The sequence below is a fragment of the Pelophylax lessonae genome (genome assembly GCF_965119305.1).
Source record: "Pelophylax lessonae genome assembly, chromosome: 10".
NCBI classification, from domain to species: domain Eukaryota; kingdom Metazoa; phylum Chordata; class Amphibia; order Anura; family Ranidae; genus Pelophylax; species Pelophylax lessonae.
This window is the reverse complement of record NC_138777.1, coordinates 3,290,062-3,314,142: the sequence shown is the minus strand read 5'-3', so window position 1 is coordinate 3,314,142 and position 24,081 is coordinate 3,290,062. Positions and strand designations below refer to the sequence as shown.

At 45.4% G+C, this 24,081-nt stretch overlaps 1 protein-coding gene across 3 annotated transcripts in view; it reads right to left on the bottom strand.

Annotated features, from left to right (window-relative positions):
* TUB (TUB bipartite transcription factor) overlaps positions 1–24,081 on the bottom strand; it is a 212,964-nt gene that overhangs the window by 148,204 nt on the left and 40,679 nt on the right. The window contains exon 1 of one of the 3 annotated variants that reach the window (XM_082269794.1): positions 16,895–16,994. The exons of the other annotated variants lie outside the window; for them this stretch is intronic. Coding sequence (XP_082125920.1) covers positions 16,895–16,980 — 86 coding nt within the window. The 5' untranslated portion in view covers positions 16,981–16,994. Of the gene's footprint in view, positions 1–16,894; positions 16,995–24,081 lie in introns of those variants that run through there. 3 annotated transcript variants of the gene reach the window in all.

The window sequence follows — 24,081 nt, the reverse complement described above, 5'->3', positions numbered from 1 at the left end:
GAGACACCGCCACCCCATTCTGGGGAACATTAACATCTCAGCGAGGCGGATAGTGCAGCTTATTGATGTCAGGGAAAAGCGGCTTATCTGATTGGTAATTATCATCGCCCTAGCAAGAGCGTCCCCGGTGACCTTTCCAATCACGTGTCACCCCCAAAATACCAACTCCAATCTATTCATAGTACAGCCAGGATGTCTGAATCAGGGCCCAAGGGCCAGTAGTTTGCGTCTCTGCCCCTCCCACAATAGTGAGATTTCCTGCAGTAGTTTGTGTCTCTGCCCCTCCCACAATGGTGAGATTTCCTGCAGTAGTTTGCGTCTCTGCCCCTCCCACAATAGTGAGATTTCCTGCAGTAGTTTGTGTCTCTGCCCCTCCCACAATGGGGAGATTTCCCTGTAGTAGTTTGTGTTTCTGCCCCTCCCACAATGGTGAGATTTCCCGCAGTAGTTTGCGTCTCTGCCCCTCCCACAATGGTGAGATTTCCTGCAGTAGTTTGCGTCTCTGCCCCTCCCACAATGGTGAGATTTCCTGCAGTAGTTTGCGTCTCTGCCCCTCCCACAATGGTGAGATTTCCCCATGAGTATCTGACCACCTTGGCTCCATGAAAAATATCTAATCACTATAGATCTACAACCAATATCTGACCATCTTGGCCTTGCAGGGAATATCTAACCCCCATGGCTCTACCACCAGTATCTGAACACCATGACTCCATAACCAATATCTGACCACCATTCCTTTATCACTAATATGTGACCACCATGATGAAATCACCAATATCTGACCACCATGCCTCTATCACTAATATGTGACCACCATGGCTCTACCACCAGTATCTGAACACCATGACTCCATAACCAATATCTGGCCACCATTCCTCTATCACTAATATGTGACCACCATGATGATATCACCAATATCTGACTACCATGGCTCAACACCAATATCTGACCACCATGGCTCAACACCAATATCTGACCACCATGGCTCAACACCAATATCTGACTACCATGCCTCTATCACTAACGTGTGACCACCATGGCTCTTCCCACCAATATCTGAACACCTTGATGATATCACTAATATGTGACCACCATGGTTCTACCACCAATATCTGACCACCATGGCTCTGCAGTGAATCAGATCCCTGTGGATTGGCTGTATTTGCTTTAAATCCGGTTTTGGTGACCTTCTTCCCTCATCTTTACTATAAAGGGTTTCTCTGTGCGCTCCTTCTACTAACACCACCATCCTCCTTCTGTTTTCCTTCTCTCAGATTAGGGGTGTGAATATGTCCCATAGGCAAAGCACTACAACTACAACTAAAAATAAAACACCCTAAAAATACCACCAACACACCACCATCCTGTACAGAGGAGCCCTGACCCATTTCTCTGTATCTTAAAATATCAGCTGCCTGGCAGAGCTGAGATACGGAGAGTTGTCACAGCGGCAGAGAGGCGCACACTTCCATCTTCCATCCAGCAACTCCTAATGTGAGGATATTTATAGACACAGAGCAGCAGGAGAACACCGAGCCTAACCATATGACATTAGAGTGTAAGCTCCACTGGTACAGAGACTGATGTGACTGGGGGAGAGGGGACATTGGAGTGTAAGCTCCTCTGGTACAGAGACTGATGTGACCGGCTCAGTGATCTCTGTACAGCACTGCGGTATATCTCAGAGCTATATAAATGTATAATAATAATAGTGTGTAACTGTGGGGGAGGGGACATTAGAGTGTAAGCTCTTCTGGTACAGAGACTGATGTGACTGTGGGGGAGGGGACATTAGAGTGTAAGCTCCTCTGGTACAGCAACTGATGTGACTGTGGGGGAGGGGACATTAGAGTGTAAGCTCCTCTGGTGCAGAGACTGATGTGACTGCGGGGGAGGGAACATTAGAGTGTAAGCTCCTCTGGTACAGAGACTGATGTGACTGTGGGGGGGGGAACATTAGAGTGTAAGCTCCTCTGGTACAGAGACTGATGTGACTGTGGGGAAGGGGATATTAGAGTGTAAGCTCCTCTGGTACAGAGACTGATGTAACTGGGGGAGAGGGGACATTGGAGTGTAAGCTCCTCTGGTACAGAGGCTGATGTGATTGGCTCAGTGATCTCTGTACAGCACTGCGGTATATGTCAGAGCTATATAAATGTATAATAATAATAGCGTGTGACTGTGGGGGAGGGGATATTAGAGTGTAAGCTCCTCTGGTACAGAGACTGATGTGACTGTGGGGGAGGGGACATTAGAGTGTAAGCTCCTCTGGTACAGAGACTGATGTGACTGTGGGGAAGGGGACATTAGAGTGTAAGCTCCTCTGGTACAGAGACTGATGTGACTGTGGAGGAGGGGACATTAGAGTGTAAGCTCCTCTGGTGCAGAGACTGATGTGACTGTGGGGGGGGGGGCATTAGAGTGTAAGCTCCTCTGGTACAGAGACTGATGTGACTGTGGGGGAGGGGACATTAGAGTGTAAGCTCCTCTGGTACAGAGACTGATGTGACTGGGGGAGAGGGGACATTGGAGTGTAAGCTCTTCTGGTACAGAGACTGATGTGACTGTGGGGGGGGGGCATTAGAGTGTAAGCTCCTCTGGTACAGAGACTGATGTGACTGTGGGGGAGGGGACATTAGAGTGTAAGCTCCTCTGGTGCAGAGACTGATGTGACTGTGGGGGGGGGACATTAGAGTGTAAGCTCCTCTGGTACAGAGACTGATGTGACTGGGGGAGAGGGGACATTAGAGTGTAAGCTCCTCTGGTACAGAGACTGATGTGATTGGCTCAGTGATCTCTGTACAGCACTGCGGTATAGGTCAGAGCTATATAAATGTATAATAATAATAGCGTGTGACTGTGGGGGGAGGGGACATTAGAGTGTAAGCTCCTCTGGTACAGAGACTGATGTGACTGTGGAGGAGGGGATATTAGAGTGTAAGCTCCTCTGGTACAGAGACTGATGTGACTGTGGGGAAGGGGACATTAGAGTGTAAGCTCCTCTGGTGCAGAGACTGATGTGACTGTGGGGGGGGGGGGGGGGCATTAGAGTGTAAGCTCCTCTGGTACAGAGACTGATGTGACTGTGGAGGGGGGCATTAGAGTGTAAGCTCTTCTGGTACAGAGACTGATGTGACTGGCTCAGTGATCTCTGTACAGCGCTGCAAGATATGTCAGAGCTATATAAATGTATAATAATAATAATGTGTGATTGTGGGGGAGAGGACATTAGAGTGTAAATTTTTATTTATTAAAAATCTCACAAGCATAATAAAAACATATTTACATATATACAAAATAAATAAATATATAAACAAAAATAGCTTACATCAGCATAGAAACAGCAAATTGTTACTATCATGACTAAACTCAACAAAGCCCTAACCTCCTCCTAAACACCCCCTCAGGCTAAGAAATGATTACACATTTATCCCATGCATGCAGCCTTTTTTCAAAAATCCAATCTTATAAAAATCTAGGGGACGTGAAAAGACAGAAAAAAAAGCCACACACCCAGAGACTTACAGCAGCTACGGGGACCTGACATTCCTCCATGCCTTTGTGCAGGCTCCCGGCCACCACCTGTCCTTCTCAAGACAAATCTTCCCAACCTCACCCAGAATGTTGTGCACCACCACCTCGACAGGAAGGACTTTTTTCAGAGTGGAAACCTGACACCGTGCATTCCACGTGAAGTAACAGACTACTAAACTAACTAGAAAAAGTGTCTCAAAATCAAAATCCAGATGTGTCTCAAAAGACCCGTACGACCACTCTGTATATCTCAAGTGGGAAAGGAAAGGGATACCCAGAGCCCCACCCACTCTCTTATAATAGACTTTTATATTGAAAGGGTACTGAAGCAAGAAATGGTCCATCGTCTCATCCACACCGCCACAGTCCACTTTTGGACAACGACGGTTCTCCACACTGCGATGCTTCAAGTTGCCCTTCACATAGAGTCTACCATGGAACGAGAGCCAGGCCAAATCCTGAAACTTTAAAGGGATTCTCTCCAGATTATTCAAACACAGAGTCTCCCTCATAACAGGGCCTGGGCAATCCCTCAAGGCCAGTGGCTTGCTAAAGGCAGATTCAACAACCCTCCTCTTCAGGGCCTTCCTGGGAAGAGACTTCATTTTCTCCGGCGTCACTCGCTACTGCCAAAGCATTTTCAGGCATGGGGCAACATAAGCCAGGAGCTTACCATGTCGGACCCTCAGATTTTTCACTGGCCCACCATTCTCCCAGCTTCTCAGAAAAGGCCTAAACTAGGAATGAAAAATACCAACCCAGGCAGGCGGTTCCTCTGTCAGCATATTATCGAAATTATGTTTCAATAACATCAGAGAAAAAAGTACCACCGGGTTTACCATACCTAGGCCACCCATCCAAATGGGAAGGTAGGTTACAGAGCTCTTAATGAGATTCAGTTTGTTCCCCCATAACAGCTGGAAGAAACAGCTGTAGATCCTTGCATAGAGAGACACTGGCAAAACACAGACAAAGCTGACATACAGAAAAACTGGGATCAGATAAGTTTTAATCCTTTCCATTTAAGAGAGTTTCCATTCCTTCCAGCTGGCAACCTTGGCATCTTGTAGCCTGCTTTCCCAATTTGCAAAGCCGTATACACCAGGACCAAATGTGATGCCTAAAACTTTAATTTCCTGCCCGGGTTCTGGGAAGGTGCCTGGAAGCTCAAAACCATCGCCTTCCGCTCCCATCCAGAAAACTTTACTCTTGATCTTTAAGCCGAATGCCTCAGCATACTGCTCCATCACTGAGACCACCTCCTCCGCCTCCTCTGTCCCAGATATGAAAACAGACACATCATCAGCATAGGCCACAACCCTCAAATGGGGCTCACCAGGAATGCCCAAAGGTGCACAATGGTCTGCTCCCTAACCTCCTGATGAAGGGATCGATTGTGAACACGTATAGCAGAGGACTTAAAGGACACCCTTGACGCACACCCGAGCAAACCTCAAAGGGCCGTCCAATCCAACCATTCACAAGCAAAAAAATTTTTAGCCCCTCTGTACAAAGTCTTTAGCCAATCAACAAAGCCATACTTTCCAAGGCCATACTTTCCAAGAAGCAGCCATAGGTACTCATGATTGACCCGATCAAAAGCTTTAGCCTGCAATATATATCAGCGCTATATAAATGTATAATAATAATGTGACTGTGGGGGAGAGGACATTAGAGTGTAAGCTCCTCTGGTACAGAGACTGATGTGACTGTGGGGGAGGGGACATTAGAGTGTAAGCTCCTCTGGTGCAGAGACTGATGTGATTGGCTCAGTGATCTCTGTACAGCACTGTGGTATATGTCAGAGCTATATAAATGTATAAAATAATAATAGTGTGTGACTGACTGCGGAGGGACATTAGAGTGTAAGCTCTTCTGGTATAGAGGTAATAATGCGGCTCTGTCCTGCCTGCTGGTTTTATGGTAAATTTTGGTGTATTTTATATCTCAGTAGGAACACAGAACAGATTACATTGTAGCCGATGTCATTGGTGGGTACACAGCGTTCTGGATACAAAGTAAATTTAATATCCTGCTATTGGCTAATTTCACTGATAATTGCTCTTTAGCCAGGAATTGTCCCATTACAGTGGCATTTTAATGGCCTTGGGGCCCCTAAATGGTAAGAAAAACAGTTTGCTGCCCCGAGGGTCACTTCCCTCTTTAACATGGCAATGGCGGGGCAGTCTATCTCACCGGAGGCCCCCTGCCATTATGTTATCTGCAGGAAAATGTCAGCTCCATTAGCGAGCGATAATATCCCAGAACAATCTGCAGCCGCTGTGAGGTCATCGCAGATATTTTCATCGCGATTATTTGTTTTATGGCTTATAGGCAATTCTCCTGGATGGTTAAAGCCCCATTAAGTGCCTTATCTCTTCTGGCTTCATAGCACTTAAAGGGCCAGTGATTCTAAATGGAAGTTGGTTTCTGTGGCATTTAAAGGAAGTTTATAGTGCGCTGTGTTCTGTTTTTTTTTCTTTTTTTTTTAGTTGATTAAAAGTTTACTAAGTGACGTGCGATATTAATTTTTATTTTGTATAAATGAAATAAAGTATTTTTAACTCTGAACTACCCATTGATAGTGTAAATGATAAAAAAAAAAAAAAAATGATATTTTCTCACTGACATGCGTTCCCGTACCAACGATAATATTATTCTTTATAATTATACAAAAAAAACCCGCGCTTGGGTAGTGAATAAAAGACAATGAGCAGCTGCTGTTCACCCAATGGGGAAATAGACTGAAAAGAAAAAATAATAATAACAGAGCTTGCTAAATGATTAAATACATAAATAATTTAAAGGTGAATAAAGTGCTAAAATTGCTATGATGTAAGGTGCTAGATGCATTAAATATGCATTGTAATAAACATGCAAATATATATATATATAAAATATAAAGTATATATAAAAATTGTAAAAAAAAAAAAGTGCTCAAAGAAATTAATCAATTGTAAAATAATTCATATATTGTTAAAAGTCCATGAAATGTCCAAAAAAATGTGCAAAAGTGTTCAAACAGTGCTTGTGTTGCTTAATTTCTTTGTGCTGGAAGCAGTGTTGTATTTTGGCCTAGGCCAACAAGGCCCAGGCCTAGGGCAGCACTTTGCAGGGGGGCAGCAAAAAAGCCAATCCCCTCCACCTGAGACTATATTGGCCACTGGTTGCTAGAACCGCCTCTCTCACCCTCCTCTCTCTCACCCCCCTCTCTCTCTCACTCACCCCCTCTCTCTCTCCCCCCTCTTCTCTCTCTCACCTCCCTCTCTTTCACCCCTCTCTCTTTCTCTATCATCCTCCTCCCTCTCTCTCATCCCCTCTTTCTCTCTCACCCCCCTCTCTCTCTCTCATCCCCCCTCTCTCTCATCCCCCCCACTCTCTCTTTCCCCTCTCTCTCTAATCCCCCCACTCTCTCTTTCCCCTCTCTCTCTAATCCCCCCCCCCACTCTCTCTTTCCCCTCTCTCTCTCTCACTCCCCCTCTCTCTCATCATCTCTCTCTCTCTCTCTCTCTCATGCCCCCTCTCTCTCATCCCCCCTCTCTCTCATCCCCCCCACTCTCTCTTTCCCCTCTCTCTCTAATCCCCCCCACTCTCTCTTTCCCCTCTCTCTCTAATCCCCCCCACTCTCTCTTTCCCCTCTCTCTCTCTCACTCCCCCTCTCTCTCATCATCTCTCTCTCTCTCTCTCTCATCCCCCTCTCTCTCTCTTTGATTCCCCCCTCTCTCTTTCTCACCCCCCCTCTCTCTTTCATCCCCCCTCTCTCTCTCCCTCCCTCACCCATCCCTCTCTCTCTCATCCCCCTCTCTCTCCCTCCCTCACACACCCCTCTCTCTCTCTAGCCCCCTCTCACCCCCCCCCCCCCATGAGATCTCTGGGGTTCATGCTGGGACTTGTACTCCTTCAGTTTTGGATGGAGTCACATCGGTTAAAAAAGGAGTGGGGAAATTTTACATGGAGGGGAAAGGGGGGCGCCCAATTTTAGTCTTGCCTAGGGCAGCACAAAACCAAAATACACCACTGCCTGGAAGGTGCTCATCAGTGCAAAGGTGAAAGGTGCCACAACTTCCCTCTTGCACCCCCTACTCACCAGAAATAAAGGGTATCTGGGTGAGTAGGGGTGCAATCTCTGGGTCAAATGTAGCTTTAATGGTGAATATGGAATCCTGGGTGTCATCCAGAAAGAAACGCTCACTTCAGATAACAAATGATATTTCCTTAGTGGGCTCAGCCCAATTAAAATAAAAGAATTATAGTGAAGTTCTGTTCAACCACTTCTGGATCGGAAGGATTTGCCCCCTTAATGACCAGGACATTTTTTGCGATTCGGCACTGCGTGACTTTAACGGACAATTGCGCGGTCGTGCAACGCTGTACCTAAAGGAATTTGACGTCCTTTTTTTCCCACAAACAGAGCTTTCTTTTGGTGGTATTTGATCATCTGTGCGATTTTTATTTTTTTGGGCTATTGACAAAAATAAAGCGAACAATTCTGAAAAAAAAAAAAACAGTATTTTTCACATTCTGCTATATAACATTCCCAATAAAAAAAAAAAAAATGTAAAAATCTAAATTTTTTAACATTTTAGGCCAATTTGTTTTCTGCTACATATTTTTGGTAAAAAAAAAATCGCAATAAGTGTATTTTGATTTTTCACAAAAGTTATCGCGTCTACAAACTAGAGGAAAGAGTGATGTCATTTTTATTTTTTTTATTTTTTTTTTATTTTTTTTACTAGTCATGGCGGCGCTCTGCGATTTTTAGCAGGACTGTGACATTGTGGCGGACAGATCGGACCCCTAACTGACATTTTTGACACTTTTGGGGGGACCAGTGACATTACTACAGTAATCAGTGCTATACATATGCACTGTTACTGTAATAATGCCATTGGCAGGGAAGGGGTTAACCCAGGGGAGATCAAAGGGTTAAATGTGTATCTAGGGGCGTGTTTCTAACTGTATGGGGGAGGGGCTTGTGACATGATCACAGAGACATGTGTTCCTATATAGAAGGATCACAGGAGCTCTGTGATCATTTCAGGGAGAAGAACGGTCGGCTGTGTTTACAACATCCGACCGTTCTTCTCTCTTAGCGGGGAGCGATCGCGGGTGTCAGGGGGCAATTGGAGCCGCCTGCCCCGTGCATCAGAGTCCCCACTGCCGAGTGGGGGCAGGAGCGCACACGCCCCCTAGCTGCAGGCGCGCGACCGATGTATACCTACAGCGGTTCGCACAGGAAGGCCAGCCTGCTGCGGTATATATGCGGCGGGCAGTCCGAAATTGGTTAAAATCCCATTTAATAGCGCAAGTAGCAAATATACTCACAAAAAGGAAGATTAAAAAAGTGCAGTAAGTCAGTAACAATAGACTTCCTGGAACGCTGTCTTGCATGCGTTCCATGAGGAGACAGGAAGTGAAGTAGATGCTTAAGGTAAGCTGAAAGTTATGTCAACGCGTTTCACCCACCTTCCCGAGTGTCATCAATAGACCCATCAATGAATCAATGAATGGATTTATATATTGTTGTACTTTTTTTAACTGCTTCCAGACCGCCCGCCGCCTTTTTACTGCAGTAGTGCGGGCCTTCTACATGGGTTGCGCGCAGGCAGCTAGGGGGCGCTCCTGCCCCCAATTGGTAGCGGGGAAGCCGATGCACAGGGCAGGAGGCTCCAATTGCCACCTGACACCCGCAAACGCTCCCCGCTGAGAGAGAAGGACGGTCGGATGTTGTGAACACAGCTGACCGTTCTTCTCTCTGGAATGATCACAGAGCGCCTTCTATATAGGATCGCATGTCTCTATGATAATTTCACAAGCCCCCCCCCCCCCACAGTTAGAAACACTCCCCTAGGCTCACATTTAACCCCTTGATCACCCACAATGTTAACCCCTTCCCTGCCAATGTCATCAGTACAGTGACAGTGCATATTTTAAGCACTGATTACTGTAGTAATGTCACTGGTCCCCCCAAAAGTGGCAAAAAATGTCAGTCAGGGGTCCGATCTGTCCGCCGCAATGTCGCAGTCCCACAAAAAATTTGCAGATCGCCGCCATTACTAGTAAAAAAAAAAACAAACAATAAAAATGACATAAATCTTTCCCGTAGTTTGTAGACGCGATAACTTTTGCGCAAACCAATCAAAATACGCTTATTGTGATTTTTATTTTACCAAAAATATGTAGCAGAAAACAAATTGGCCTAAAATGTAAAAAAAAGTTTGATTTAAAAAAAAAAATTTTTTTTTGAGAATGTTATATAGCGGAAAATGAAAAATATTGTTTTTTTTTTTTTTTTTTTTTCAGAATTGTCGCTCTTTTTTTGTTTATAGCGCAAAAAATAAAAATCACAGAGGTGATCGAATACCACCAAAAAAAAGCTCTGTTTGTGGGAAAAAAAGGACGTAAATTTATTTTAGGTACAGCGTCGCACGACGGCGCAATTGCCTGTTAAAGTACCGCAGTGCCGAATCGCAAAATATGGCCTGGTCATTAAGGGGGGAAATCTTCCAGTCCAGAAGGGGTTAAAATGTGTATTTAATGCATCTAGCACCTTACAGCACTTTATTCACCTTTAAATTATTTATGTATTGAATCATTTAGCAATCAATATTATTCTTTGAAAACGTGTGTCTCCAACCCGAAAATAAACATTTAACCCCCGATGCTCACATGACCGTCACCAAAGAATGCCGGACTTTGTGATGAGAAATTATAGCAACATCTTCTAGCAGCCTGCATATAAATAATTAACCCCTTGGAGCCGGCGCCTCCTGGCCCTTTAAGGAGTTTAGGATGTTTATGATCATGTGACCGCCGTGATTGGCTGTCACAGCAGTCACATGATCAGAAAACTGCTTGCGATCGGGAGCATTCTGTTAGCCATTGGTAACTGTGCCTGAGGCGCGCAGGGCAGCTCAGCGCCAAGGCCCACCCGCCGAGAGTCCGCATATTTGCGCTCAGCCGGCATTAAGGGGTTAAGAAGGTCCCACCTTTACTGGGAAAGAGGTGAGATCTTCCCCCTAACATTTTAACCACTTGTGGACCGCCCCATGTATTCAGCGTCAGGGCAGCCGCTTTGTGCCAAATCATGTACATGTACGCGATCCAGCGTTTCCGGGTAGGGGGCGCGCGTCGCGCCGTGCCACCCCATCTGTGCTGTGCTTCAGTACAGCAAAAACCCATCAGCGGGGTTTCTGGCAAATGATTTTTGGCTGGGACCTGCTGATCAGCTTAGCAAATCACAGCACAGAGCTCTGTGTTTACTAACAACACAGGGCTCTGTACACAGAGCAGAGATGTGGTTGATTTTTTCCTCTCTGCAATGCAGGGAAAACTATCAGTCACATCTAGTAGTAAAAGCAGCACATATGACACATTTTTAGGCACCCAGTTACCCCTTGATTGCTCCTAGATGTTAATCCCTTCCCAGCCAGTGTTATTAGTACAGTGACAGTGAATAGTATTAGCCCTGATCACTGTATTAGTGTCATTAGTGACGTCAGTGTGAGTTATTCAGTTCCCACCCAATGGTAGTTAGTGTCAGATTGCCCGCTGCACTATTGCAGTCCCACTATAAGTCGCTGATCACCGCCATTACTTATATAAGAAGAGGCATATGTGCGGCCGGAAAGCCGCAGCCTAGTTGTCTCCATCTCCTTTCCAGGTCTGGGGATAGTGGTTGCGGCGTCTGGAGGTTACACCAGGTGACGCTGTGCCCCGGTGGTGCCTACTTGTGAGTGAGCTTTTCCATCCCAGCAGGCTCTATGGGCGAGCGATCATCAATCGTTCGCGCATACGCGATGTGCTACTTCAGACCGGCTGGGTCGGGAGACGCCTTTGCGGCGAGCGTGGAAGCCCCGACCGGGACGCACATATAGGGCGCAATTGTGGGCCTTGTTCAGCATCAGACACCACCATTTAACTCTATGTGCAGGACCAGTGGTGATCCTTGGTGACCTTGGTATGTGGATTATTTTGTTTGGCTCCGCTCTATCTCTATCCTTGCCTCTATTCTAGTGTCAGTTTTACTATATACACTAGGGATAGACCGATCATCGGCAAAGCGATATGCACTTTCCCCAATATATCAGTATCGGCCCCGGAACTGGCTGATATTGCCAATATTTTTGTGACGTCATTCTGCCTTCTTAGGCTGCCTCCCTCACCTTGGAAAGCCTCGTCTGGAGTCGAGACTAGTCTAACGGGAGTATCACAGCCATACACCCACCCACAGCAGCTCGGTGCCAGCCAGCTACCCACATCCACAGGCCCTGTACCAGCCAGTCAGCCAGCCACAGGCACTGTACCAGCCACCACCCACAGGCACTGTACCAGCGAGCCACAGGGAGTGTGCCAGCCAGCCAGCCACCCACAGACCCCGTACCAGCCAGCCACAGGCTCTGTACCAGCCAGCCACAGGGAGTGTGCCAGCCAGCCAGCCACCCACAGACCCCGTACCAGCCAGCCACAGGGAGTGTGCCAGCCAGCCAACCACCCACAGGCCCTGTACCAGCCAGCCACAGGCACTGTACCAGCTAGCCACAGGCACTGTACCAGCCAGCCAGCCACCCACAGGCCCTGTACCAGCCAGCCACCCACAGCCCCTGTGCCAGCCATGGGGTGCCAGACAGCCAGCCACCCACAGATAGGGTGCCAGACAGCCAGACACCCACAGGCCCTGTACCAGCCAGCCACAGGCACTGTACCAGCCAGCCACCCACAGCCCCTGTGCCAGCCAGTCACCCACCACAGGGTGCCAGCCAGCCACCCACTGCAGGGTGCCAGCCAGCCAGCCATCCACCACAGGGTGCTAGCCAGCCAGCCATCCACCACAGGGTGCCAGCCAGCCAGCCATCCACCACAGGGTGCCAGCCAGCCAGCCACCCACCACAGGGTGCCAACAAGCCAGCCATTAAGCATTAAACAAATATTAACATGTTCAGTACCAGATTTGTGTCAAAAATTTTCTTTAATTTTTAAAACTTTAAATGTACAAAATATCGGCCGATACGTTGTGACCAAAATATCGATATCGGTATCGGCCCTGAAAAAAACATATCAGTCTATCCCTATTATACACTTTATGAGTAGTTAAGATCCTCTTTTGGTTACTTAATGGCTCTTTATATTTATCACATACTGGGAAACCCTTCTTGGGAGAGAGTACAGTGCTTTACAATTGCCCTACCTTTGACACAACGAGTGATATTGGACAAAGCTGGATACCTTTTCCCCCCGAATGCTAACAGCCATATAATGCAACCAACACTCCAACCTTGGCCACCCTCTTCCTATGATTATATTGTGAGGTGAGCATCTATACTCCACCAATCATGATAAGTTCAGGCTAACTCAGCCTTAACGGGCTGTTGTATGCCTCCTGTCCTTTGGATGCAGTATACATCCCATACTATCATTATATATACAGTATCTGACAAAAGTAAGTACATCCCTCACATTTTTGTAAATATTTTATTCCATCTTTTCATGTGACAACACTGAAGAAATGAGACTTTGCTACAATGTAAAGTAGTGAGTGTACAGCTTGTATAACAGTGTAAATTTGCTGTCCCCTCAAAATAACTCAACACACAGCCATTAATGTCTAAACCGCTGGCAACAAAAGTCAGTACACCCCTAAGTGACAATGTCCAAATTGGGCCCAAAGTGTCAATATTTTGTGTGGCCGCCATTATTTTCCAGCACTGCCTTAACCCTCTTGGGCATGGAGTTCACCAGAGCGTCACAGGTTGTCACTGGAGTCCTCTTCCCCTCCTCCATGATGACATCACAGAGCTGGTGGATGTTAGAGACCTTGCGCTCCTCCACCTTCTGTTTGAGGATCCCCACAGATGCTCAATAGGGTTTAGGTCTGGAGACATGCTTGGCCAGTCCATCACCTTTACCCTCAGCTTCTTTAGCAAGGCAGTGGTCATCTTGGAGGTGTTTGGGGTCGTTATGTTGGAATTCTGCCCTGCGGCCCAGTCTCTGAAGGGAGAGGATCATGCTCTGCTTCAGTATGTCACAGTACATGTTGGCATTCATGGTTCCCTCAATGAACTGTAACTCCCCAGTGCCGGCAGCACTCATACTCACCGGATCGCGGTTTTTGACATGTGGAGTCCTATGGGCATCATTGTTCAGGGTGATGGTTCATGAACAATTGTTTTTTGTCATACATTGCCTACAGCCATTCGCGGCTTCTTTGGAACTCTCATTTATATTTGGCTTACAATAAATCTTTTATTGTTATCATGGTGACTGTTTCCATTTTGTGGAACTACAATTACCAGCCCACTTATAACAGCCAGTAAGTGTGAGCACATGTACTATGATTGGGCTGAACATACTCGCATCCCCCAGCGCTCCACATAGAGGTTCTTTTGTTGTTTATACTATGATAATAAGAACTGGAACAATGTAACAATAAAAGTAACCAGTTCTCCTCCAAGGTGCTGCATCATCAGGAAACACAAGGTGGCAGCAGCGCTCCAAATTTACAGTGTGACCTCAGCTGCGTGTTTCCACGGAAACTGGAAGCTCAGAATTTTCCATGGAGTCGGCTCAGAACAACCCTCATCCCGATCCCCATCTCACCGAAGAGTCCTCTATACCAGAGACACTTCAGGATGAAGATGACTCCAGCGGCCTCTCAGCTCTCCCGTATCCATGGAAACAGACAACGAGCCCCTCGCCGCACCCGGCACTGCGGAAAGTTATCAAACTTCTACTGACTATTCCATTATTATTAAACATTTGGAGGCAAATAGGTGTATTAAATAGGGGGGCCGGACTGTGGCCATTGGAAGTACAAATTGTCCTGGTGTCTGTGGAAGTAAACAGTGCAACTTTGGCATTAGGGGTAGGAATAGTGCAACATCATTGGTATCAGTGGGAGGAATAGTGCCCCATCATTGGTGTCAGAGGGAGGAATAGTGCCCCATCATTGGTGTCAGTGGGAGGAAGAGTGCCCCATCATTGGTGTCAGAGGGAGGAATAGTGCCCCATCATTGGTGTCAGTAGGAGGAATAGTGTCCCATCATTGGTGTCAGTGGGAGGAATAGTGCCCCATCATTGGTGTCAGAGGGAGGAATAGTGCCCCATCATTGGTGTCAGTAGGAGGCATAGTGCCCCATCATTGATATCAGTGGAAGGAATAGTGCCCCATCATTGGTGTCAGAGGGAGGAATAGTGCCCCATCATTGGTATCAGTGGAAGAAATAGTGCCCCATCATTGGTGCCAGTGGCAGGAATAGGGCCCCGTTCTTGGTGTCAGTAGGAGGAATAGTGCCCCATCATTGGTGTCAGTGGGAGGAATAGTGTCCCATCATTGATATCAGTGGGAGGAATAGTGCCCCATCATTGGTGTCAGTGGGAGAAATAGTGCCCCATCATTGGTGTCAGTGGGACGAATAGTGCACCATCATTGGTGTCAGTGGAAGGAATAGTGCCCCATCATTGGTGTCAGAGGGAGGAATAGTGTCCCATCATTGGTGTCAGTGAGGGGAATAGTGCCCCATCATTGGTGTCAGAGGGAGGAATAGTGCCCCATCATCGGTGTCAGTGGGAGGAATAGTGCCCCATCATTGGTGTCAGTGGGAGGAATAGTGCCCCATCATTGGTGTCAGTGGGAGGAATAGTGCCCCGTCATTGATGTCAGTGGGAGGAATAGTGTCCCATCATTGGTGTCAGTGGGAGGAATAGTGCCCCATCATTGGTGTCAGTGGGAGGAATAGTGCCCCATCATTGGTGTCAGTGGGAGGAATAATTCCCCATCATTGGTGTCAGTGGGACGAATAGTGCACCATCATTGGTGTCAGTGGAAGGAATAGTGTCTCATCATTGGTGTCAGTGGGAGGAATAGTGTCCCATCATTGTTGTCAGTGGGAGGAATAGTGCCCTATCATTGGTGTCAGTGGGGGGAATAGTGCCCCATCATTGGTGTCAGTGGGAGAAAATTTGTCCCAAGGGCCAGATAAAAGCAAGCAAAGGGCTGCATCTGGCCCTCAAGCCACAGTTAGGAGACCACCGATCTAGCCCCTTCCTCCCCAGCCTGACTGTCCGTGGCCCTGCCCCTTTCATTCATTGGATTTCAACTCTTTCAATCATGGAGGCTCAGCATCACATGTGGGTGTTACCTATGTAAATACAGCCTGCCTATGAACACCCACTCCTCCAGACTGACAGCCCCCACCAGCCATGATCTGCCTGCATTGCATAGAGAAGCACAGGGACCCAGTGATCATGTCACTAGGATAAAAATAAGGTGTGTAATGAAAACGGAAAGGTTTATGCTTTACTTCCATTTTAATGACAATGAATATAAAGCTGTGTTGCCCAGCAACATGTCAGCCAATCAGAACTGTATCAGGATCACAGAGGCAGTAAACTTCTACAAAGTAATAAAAAATAATCCTAGTAGGAGGCAGACAGATGGTAATGAGTACCTGTGACGGGTTGGAGATTTTCATTGTCATACAGCCATGTAGGATGATCTCCTTTATAGGCCCCACCACCACCACTGCCATCACCACCACCCCCATCATCATCATCACCACCATTACCATCACCATCACCACCACCACTGCCACCATCACCACGGCCACCACCACCACCATCATCATCACCATCATCACCACCATCACCACCATCACCATCACCACCACCACCATCACCACCATCACCACCACCACCATCACCATGGCCACCACCACCATCATCATCACCACCACCACCATCACCATCACCTCCACCACCACCATCACCACCACCACCATCATCATCATCACCACCGCCACCATCACCACCACCACCACCACCACCACCATTACCATCACCACCATAACCACCACCATCACCACCACCATCATCACCATTCACCACCACCATCACCACCACCATCATCACCATTCACCACCACCATTACCATCACCAACACCACCGTCACCACCATAACCACCACCATCACCATTCACCACCACCATCCCCATTCACCACCACCATCACCATTCACCACCACCACCACCATCACTATTTACCACCACCATCATCACCATCACCATCATCATCATCACCACCATCATCACCACCACCATCACAATCACCACCATCATCACCACCACCCCGGATCATTATCCCCCCTGGTGGAAATGAGAACAAAAGTCACCCAAAGCAGTTTCATAAAAAAATGTAAAACAGCTGGAAACTAATCTTCCCAAAAGATTGATGTCCTCCCATCATAAATAATTCCTCCAGATGACCCTAAACAGATATTTCAGTTTTTGGGTGGGGGCCGGGATAAGACTGGACACACCGGCCCTCTGGGTCCCCCCCCCCCCCCAGTGACATATAAAAGTACCTGTATTTCTCCTTCCTTCGGAAACTCTCCCTTATCCTGGACATTCGGACAGAAGACACCATATTTACTGACATAGGTGGAGACATCCCCCGGACAGGCTGGAATGCCGGGAGGGTCAAAGGTCCATCGGGACACCAGCGGTCATTGACACCACAATCACCCGGACACAACAATGTGTCACCTGCCATAGGAGATGAGATGGCGATAGAAGGATAATGTGTGATGTGCGGGCTCCTCTGATTGGTCACATTGGGGGAATCCTTCATATGATGTGTATGGAGTTCAGGAGCAATATATGATTGTGTGTGGAGTTCAGGTCACAGCTGTACAATGGTTTCTCCTAAGAGGACGCCAGGAAATGTTATAATGTGGAAATGTAACATTGTGTACTTGAGAAATAAAAATATTCATCATACAATAGACACGTGCAGAACAAAAATTTGTTTTGTTTCGGAATGATTCATTAAGTTACTAAATTTATTTTGTTGCATTCATAACAAAAATGGTTTAGTTTATTTGTTGTTGACTCGATTCGAATTAATTCATTAACCAGTTCTGGACCGGAAGGTTTTCCCCCTTAATCACCAGGCCATTTTTTGCAATTCGGCACTGCATTACTTTAACTGACAATTGCGCGGTCGTGCGACGCTGTACCCAAATAAAATTGATGTCCTTTTTTTCCCACAAATAGAGATTTCTTTTGGTGGTATTTGATCACCTCTGCGATTTTTATATTTTTGCGCTATAAACAAAAAAAGCGCAACAATTCTGAAAAAAAAAATATATATATATATATTTTTCACATTCTGCTATATAACATTCCCAATTTAAAAAAAAATGTAAAAATCTATTTTTTTCATAATTTTAGGCCAATTTGTATTCTGCTACATATTTTTGGTTAAAAAAAAAAAAAATCCTAATAAGCGTATTTTGATGGGTTTGCACAAAAGTTATCTACAAACTAGGGGGAAAGATTTATGTCATTTTTATTTATTTATTATTTTTTTACTAGTAATGGCGGTGATCTGCGATTTTTAGCGGGACTGCGACATTGCGGCGGACAGATCAGACCCCTAACTGACATTTTTGACATTTTTAGCGGGACCAGTGACATCACTACAGTAATCAGTGCTAAAAATATGCACTTTTACTGTACTAATGACACTGGCAGGGAAGGGGTTAACTCCAGGGGCAATCAAAGGGTTCAACGTGTCCCTAGGGGGTGCTCTCTAACTGTGAGGGGGATGGGCTTGTGGAATTAATGCAGGTACCTGTTTTCCTAAATAGGAGGATCACAGGCGCTCTGTGCTGATTTCTGAGAGAGCAACGGTCTGCTGTGTTTACCGCAGACCGCAGTTCTCTCTCAGCCGGGAGCGATCGCGGGTGGCCGGTGGCAATGGCGGCCGCTGGCCCCGGGAATCAGCTTACCAGCTGTCTAATGGGGGCATGCGCCCCCACGGATCGCTCCTGTGGATCGCCATACAGGTATGGCTATTCATGCAGCCAAGCCAGCCTGCCGCAGTATATCTGCGGCGGGCGGTCGGCAAGTGGTTAAGTTACTAAATTTGTTTTGTTGCATTCATAACAAAAATGGTTTAGTTTAGTTTATTCGTTTTCGACTAGATTCGAAAATATTCAAAGTCGAATTGAAAAAGTTGTATCGATCCGAATTTGAATTTCAGAAGACTGCTTTATTCTTTCTATTTTATCATATTCTATTCATTTTTCTTTTCTATTCCTTTCTGTTCTATTCAGTGGCGGCCCGTGCAGAGAGGGCGCCAGGGCGCCGCCCCCCTACCCCTAAAAAAAAGAAAAAAAAAAAAGAAAAAAAAAAAAAAAATGACAATGCGAACAAATAAAGTTTTACAAAAAAAAAAATTGGGTTCGCCGGCCTCTGTAATGGAAGTGGTGGCTAGGGGGGGGGGGGCTGGGGTTACGTCCCAGAAGAGGCGCCGATCGGCAGCCTTCTGGGGGCGTAACCCGAGCGCAAGTCCTTGCGATTGGACACCCCCACTTTCGGATATCCTGGCTGTGATTGGTCCAGTCTCCAGCCTGGACCAATTATCATCCAGGACATCCGATCCCTGACGTCACAATGGGGGCGGTGCCGGTGCGTGAGTCAGTCACTCACCGTCACCGCCGCTCGGAGGACGAGGGAGAAGCCGCTCTCCTTCCCGCCGCCGCAGAGAGGACGGACTGGATCGAGGAGGGAAGAACCCGCCGCCGCCGCCGCCAGGTAAGTGCATTAAATTGAAGGGAGCACGCACACTGGTCTCTGCATTTATTGGGGTACAATGCTGTGGTGCTCTGCATTTATTGGGGTACAATGCTGTGGGCACTCTGCATTTATTGGGGTACAATGCTGTGGTGCTCTGCATTTATTGGGGGACAATGCTGTGGGCACTCTGCATTTATTGGGGTACAACGCTGTGGGCACTCTGCATTTATTGGGGGACAATGCTGTGGGCACTCTGCATTTATTGGGGTACAATGCTGTGGGCACTCTGCATTTATTGGGGTACAATGCTGTGGGCACTCTGCATTTATTGGGGGACAATGCTGTGGGCACTCTGCATTTATTGGGGTACAATGCTGTGGGCACTCTGCATTTATTGGGGTACAATGCTGTGGTGCTCTGCATTTATTGGGGGACAATGCTGTGGGCACTCTGCATTTATTGGGGTACATTGCTGTGGCACTCTGCATTTATTGGGGTACAATGCTGTGGGCACTCTGCATTTATTGGGGGACAATGCTGTGGGCACTCTGCATTTATTGGGGTACAATGCTGTGGGCACTCTGCATTTATTGGGGTACAATGCTGTGGTGCTCTGCATTTATTGGGGGACAATGCTGTGGGCACTCTGCATTTATTGGGGTACAACGCTGTGGGCACTCTGCATTTATTGGGGGACAATGCTGTGGGCACTCTGCATTTATTGGGGTACAATGCTGTGGGCACTCTGCATTTATTGGGGGACAATGCTGTGGGCACTCTGCATTTATTGGGGGACAATGCTGTGGCGCTCTGCATTTATTGGGGTACAATGCTGTGGGCACTCTGCATTTATTGGGGTACAATGCTGTGGCACTCTGCATTTATTGGGGTACAATGCTGTGGGCACTCTGCATTTATTGGGGTACAATGCTGTGGCGCTCTGCATTTATTGGGATACAATGCTGTGGCACTCTGCAATCATTGGGGTACAATGCTGTGTCACTCTGCATTTATTGGGGTACAATGCTGTGGGCACTCTGCATTTATTGGGATACAATGCTGTGGCGCTCTGCATTTATTGGGGTACAATGCTGTGGCACTCTGCAATCATTGGGGTACAATGCTGTGTCACTCTGCATTTATTGGGGTACAATGCTGTGGCGCTCTGCATTTATTGGGGTACAATGCTGTGGCACTCTGCAATCATTGGGGGACAATGCTGTGGGCACTCTGAATTTATTGGGGGACAATGCTGTGGGCACTCTGAATTTATTGGGGGACAATGCTGTGGGCACTCTGCAATCATTGGGGTACAATGCTGTGGCACTCTGCAATCATTGGGGTACAATGCTGTGGCACTCTGCAGTGATTGGGGACAATGCTGTGGCGCTCTGCATTGAAAGGGGCATGCACGCTGAACTCTGCATTGTGGGGGCACAGCACAGTGTTCATTGCATTGAAGGGGGCACAGCACAGTGTTCATTGCATTGAAGGGGGCACAGCACAGTGTTTATTGCATTGAAGGGGGCACAGCACAGTGTTTATTGCATTGAAGGGGGCACAGAACAGTGTTCATTGCATTGAAGGGGGCACGCACGCTGGTCTCTGCATTGAAAGGGGGCACAGCACAGTGTTCATTGCATTGAAGGGGGCACAGCACAGTGTTCATTGCATTGAAGGGGGCACGCACGCTGGTCTCTGCATTGAAAGGGGGCACAGCACAGTGTTCATTGCATTGAAGGGGGCACAGCACAGTGTTTATTGCATTGAAGGGGGCACAGCACAGTGTTCATTGCATTGAAGGGGGCACAGCACAGTGTTCATTGCATTGAAGGGGGCACAGCTTCAAAGTCACCCAATTTTTTTACTGCGTTTTTTGGCGCGAAGCAATACCTATTACATTTTTCTTTTTGCCCCCCCCCCAAAAAAATTTTGAGCACCAGCCGCCACTGGTTCTATTATTTTCCCTTATTTTCTGTTCTATTCCATTTTATTCTATTCTATTTTATTATAAGCAGTCATCAGTTTCACTTTTATACCTTACTGTATTAATTGCAATATGTTTCCACTTCTACTGCAATTTTATTTTTGAATTTGAATTAGTTTTTGAATAAGAATTCATATTCAAATTCGGATAATTTGTTTTCGTTTTAATTTATTTATTTTGAAATTTGTTACTATTGTGATTTAGGAAACTCAGATAGGTTTGAATCTCCGAGTAATGAAAATTTGTTCAAATTTCAATTCATAACAAAACAAACCACACATGTCTATCATACAATCTATGGGAGTCCAGGAGGGTGGATCCGGGTGTTCTGGTACATCATAGGCAAAGAGCTGAACTTTAATCTGCTTGTATCCTTTCATTAACATTATATTGGCATTTAAAAAATAATAAAAAACCTTTCCATTTTTATTACATACTTTATTTTAGTTCCAGTGACATCACTACTGGGTCTCTGTTTTTCTCTATGCAATGCAGGCAGATCATGGCTGGTGGGAGGGGCCGGCAGGGTGCTGTACATAGCTTCCTGAAAACGTCACAGCCCCCGTCCTCAGTATTTCCCCCAGGAGCCTTCACCCCTGAGGCAAGCACTGGGCACTTCATCCTCCCCACTGACTTCAATGTATTTTTAACCAAAATATCGAAATATCACAAAAATTTTATTTAGAAAAATGTAAATTTTTCTGATCTCTACCTGATCAATGTATCCCTAGCTGATCATCTGCCCCCATCAACGTATTCATATCTGATCATCTCTCCCGATCAATGTATTCATGTCTGATCATCTCTGCTGATCAATGTATTCCTAGACAATCATCTCTCCTAATCAATGCATTCCTTGCTGATCAAGTCTCCCGATCAATGTATTCCTAGCTAATCATCTTTCCTAATCAATGTATTCATATCTGATCATCTCTCCAGATCAATGTATTCCCAGCTGATCATCTCTCCTGATCAATGTATTCTTAGCGGATCATCTTTCCAGATCAATGTATTCCTAGCTGATCATCTCTCCTGATCAATGTATTCCCAGCTGATCATCTCTCCTAATCAATGTATTCCCAGCCGATCATCTCTCCTGATCAATGCATTCCTATCTGATCATCTTTCCTGATCAATGTATTCATATCTGATCATCTCTCCTGATCAATGTATTCATATCTGATCATCTCTTCTAATCAATGTATTTATATCTGATCATCTCTCCTAATCAATGTATTTATATCTGATCATCTCTCCTTATCAATGTATTCATATCTGATCATCTCTCCTAATCAATGTATTCCTAGCTGATCATCTCTCCTAATCAATGTATTCCCAGCTGATCATCTCTCCTAATCAATGTATTCCCAGCCGATCATCTCTCCTGATCAATGCATTCCTATCTGATCATCTTTCCTGATCAATGTATTCATATCTGATCATCTCTCCTAATCAATGTATTCATATCTGATCATCTCTCCTAATCAATGTATTCATATCTGATCATCTCTCCTAATCAATGTATTCCTAGCTGATCATCTCTCCTAATCAATGTATTCCCAGCTGATCATCTCTCCTAATCAATGTATTCCCAGCTAATCATCTCTCCTTATCAATGTATTTATATCTGATCATCTCTCCTGATCAATGTATCTGTAAGAATATTTAATAATAAATATCTTGCGCTCGTACTTATGTCAGAATATTTATACTGCTCTGAATATAGCAGTGTATTTATGGTTAATAAGCAAAGATCTATGAAAAAGGAGAGTCTTCACCTATTGCCATAAATCAATGTCGAGAATTCTTTTTAATTGATTAATTTCTTTTTAAAAGCATATACCAATCTTAGTGAGTACAGTCTACAGCGTGGAATATATATAAAAATATTTATTCTCAAGACATGCAAACACAATATATGATCAAACAAGAAGTGACACAAAAATAACTCTACATAAAAATACTAACTTCAAATAATCAATGCAATGTGATGTTTAGCTCAATAATGAAAGTGAAACTAAAACAAAGTGAAACAAAACAAAGTGAAACCAAAACAAAGTGAAAGCAAGATTACCATTTCTTCCCAGGTATAGTATAAGCCATAAATTAATGTTCTATATAAACAGACTACAATGGTCTGCGTAATGCATAGTTGAAAGTCATTCCACTGCAGATGAAATGAGAATAAGCCATGCAAAACGGAAGACTTAAAATTGCAAATAATGCACTGAATCTGATATTAATAAAAATATATAAAAACAAAAATCAGCTTTTTAGAGAAAAATCTACCATGGCTTATACGGCTGGGATTATAATCTTATTACCCTTAAATATGCAATATAAAACATATAAGGAAAGAATAAACAATTGTTGAATAAAATCAAATAACATAGCAAGGCATAATTACCACACTTAAGATAGCCGCTAGCTTCAAATCGTTACCAGAGTCCTAAGATGGATGCCTTTCTTAAGATGGTGGATTCCCTTCAAGTTTCAGATGAATGATGTGGACCAGGGAGTATGTCTGGATGAGTCTTTCGAAAAATGTAATAGCGTGTGTGGTGTAAGTGTGAGGTGTGTTGTCAGTAGTGTAATGTCTCATGTCTCATATCTGGGTTGGTCTTTTATATGGTAAGAACAAAGAGCTATAAAAATTACCATAAGTAAAACCCAGAGGGATGAAACATTATCCCAATTGGTCGGGATATTCTATACCTAAACTAGTGAGGTCAGAGACACACCCCTTTTTATAATTAACCCCATACTTGGTCTAATAAAATTAAGGATGATTCCTCTATATGTAAGATTAATCATAAAACATAACATAAAACTTTATCCAGACTCCCAGTACATACATAAATGTTCACCTGTATTTCCATCATTCATCTTGGCAAGTAATGCCATTCCAATAATTATATTATTTAACACAATATAATATTTTTATATTGGAATATCTAAAATTATCTCAGGACTGCACCTGGT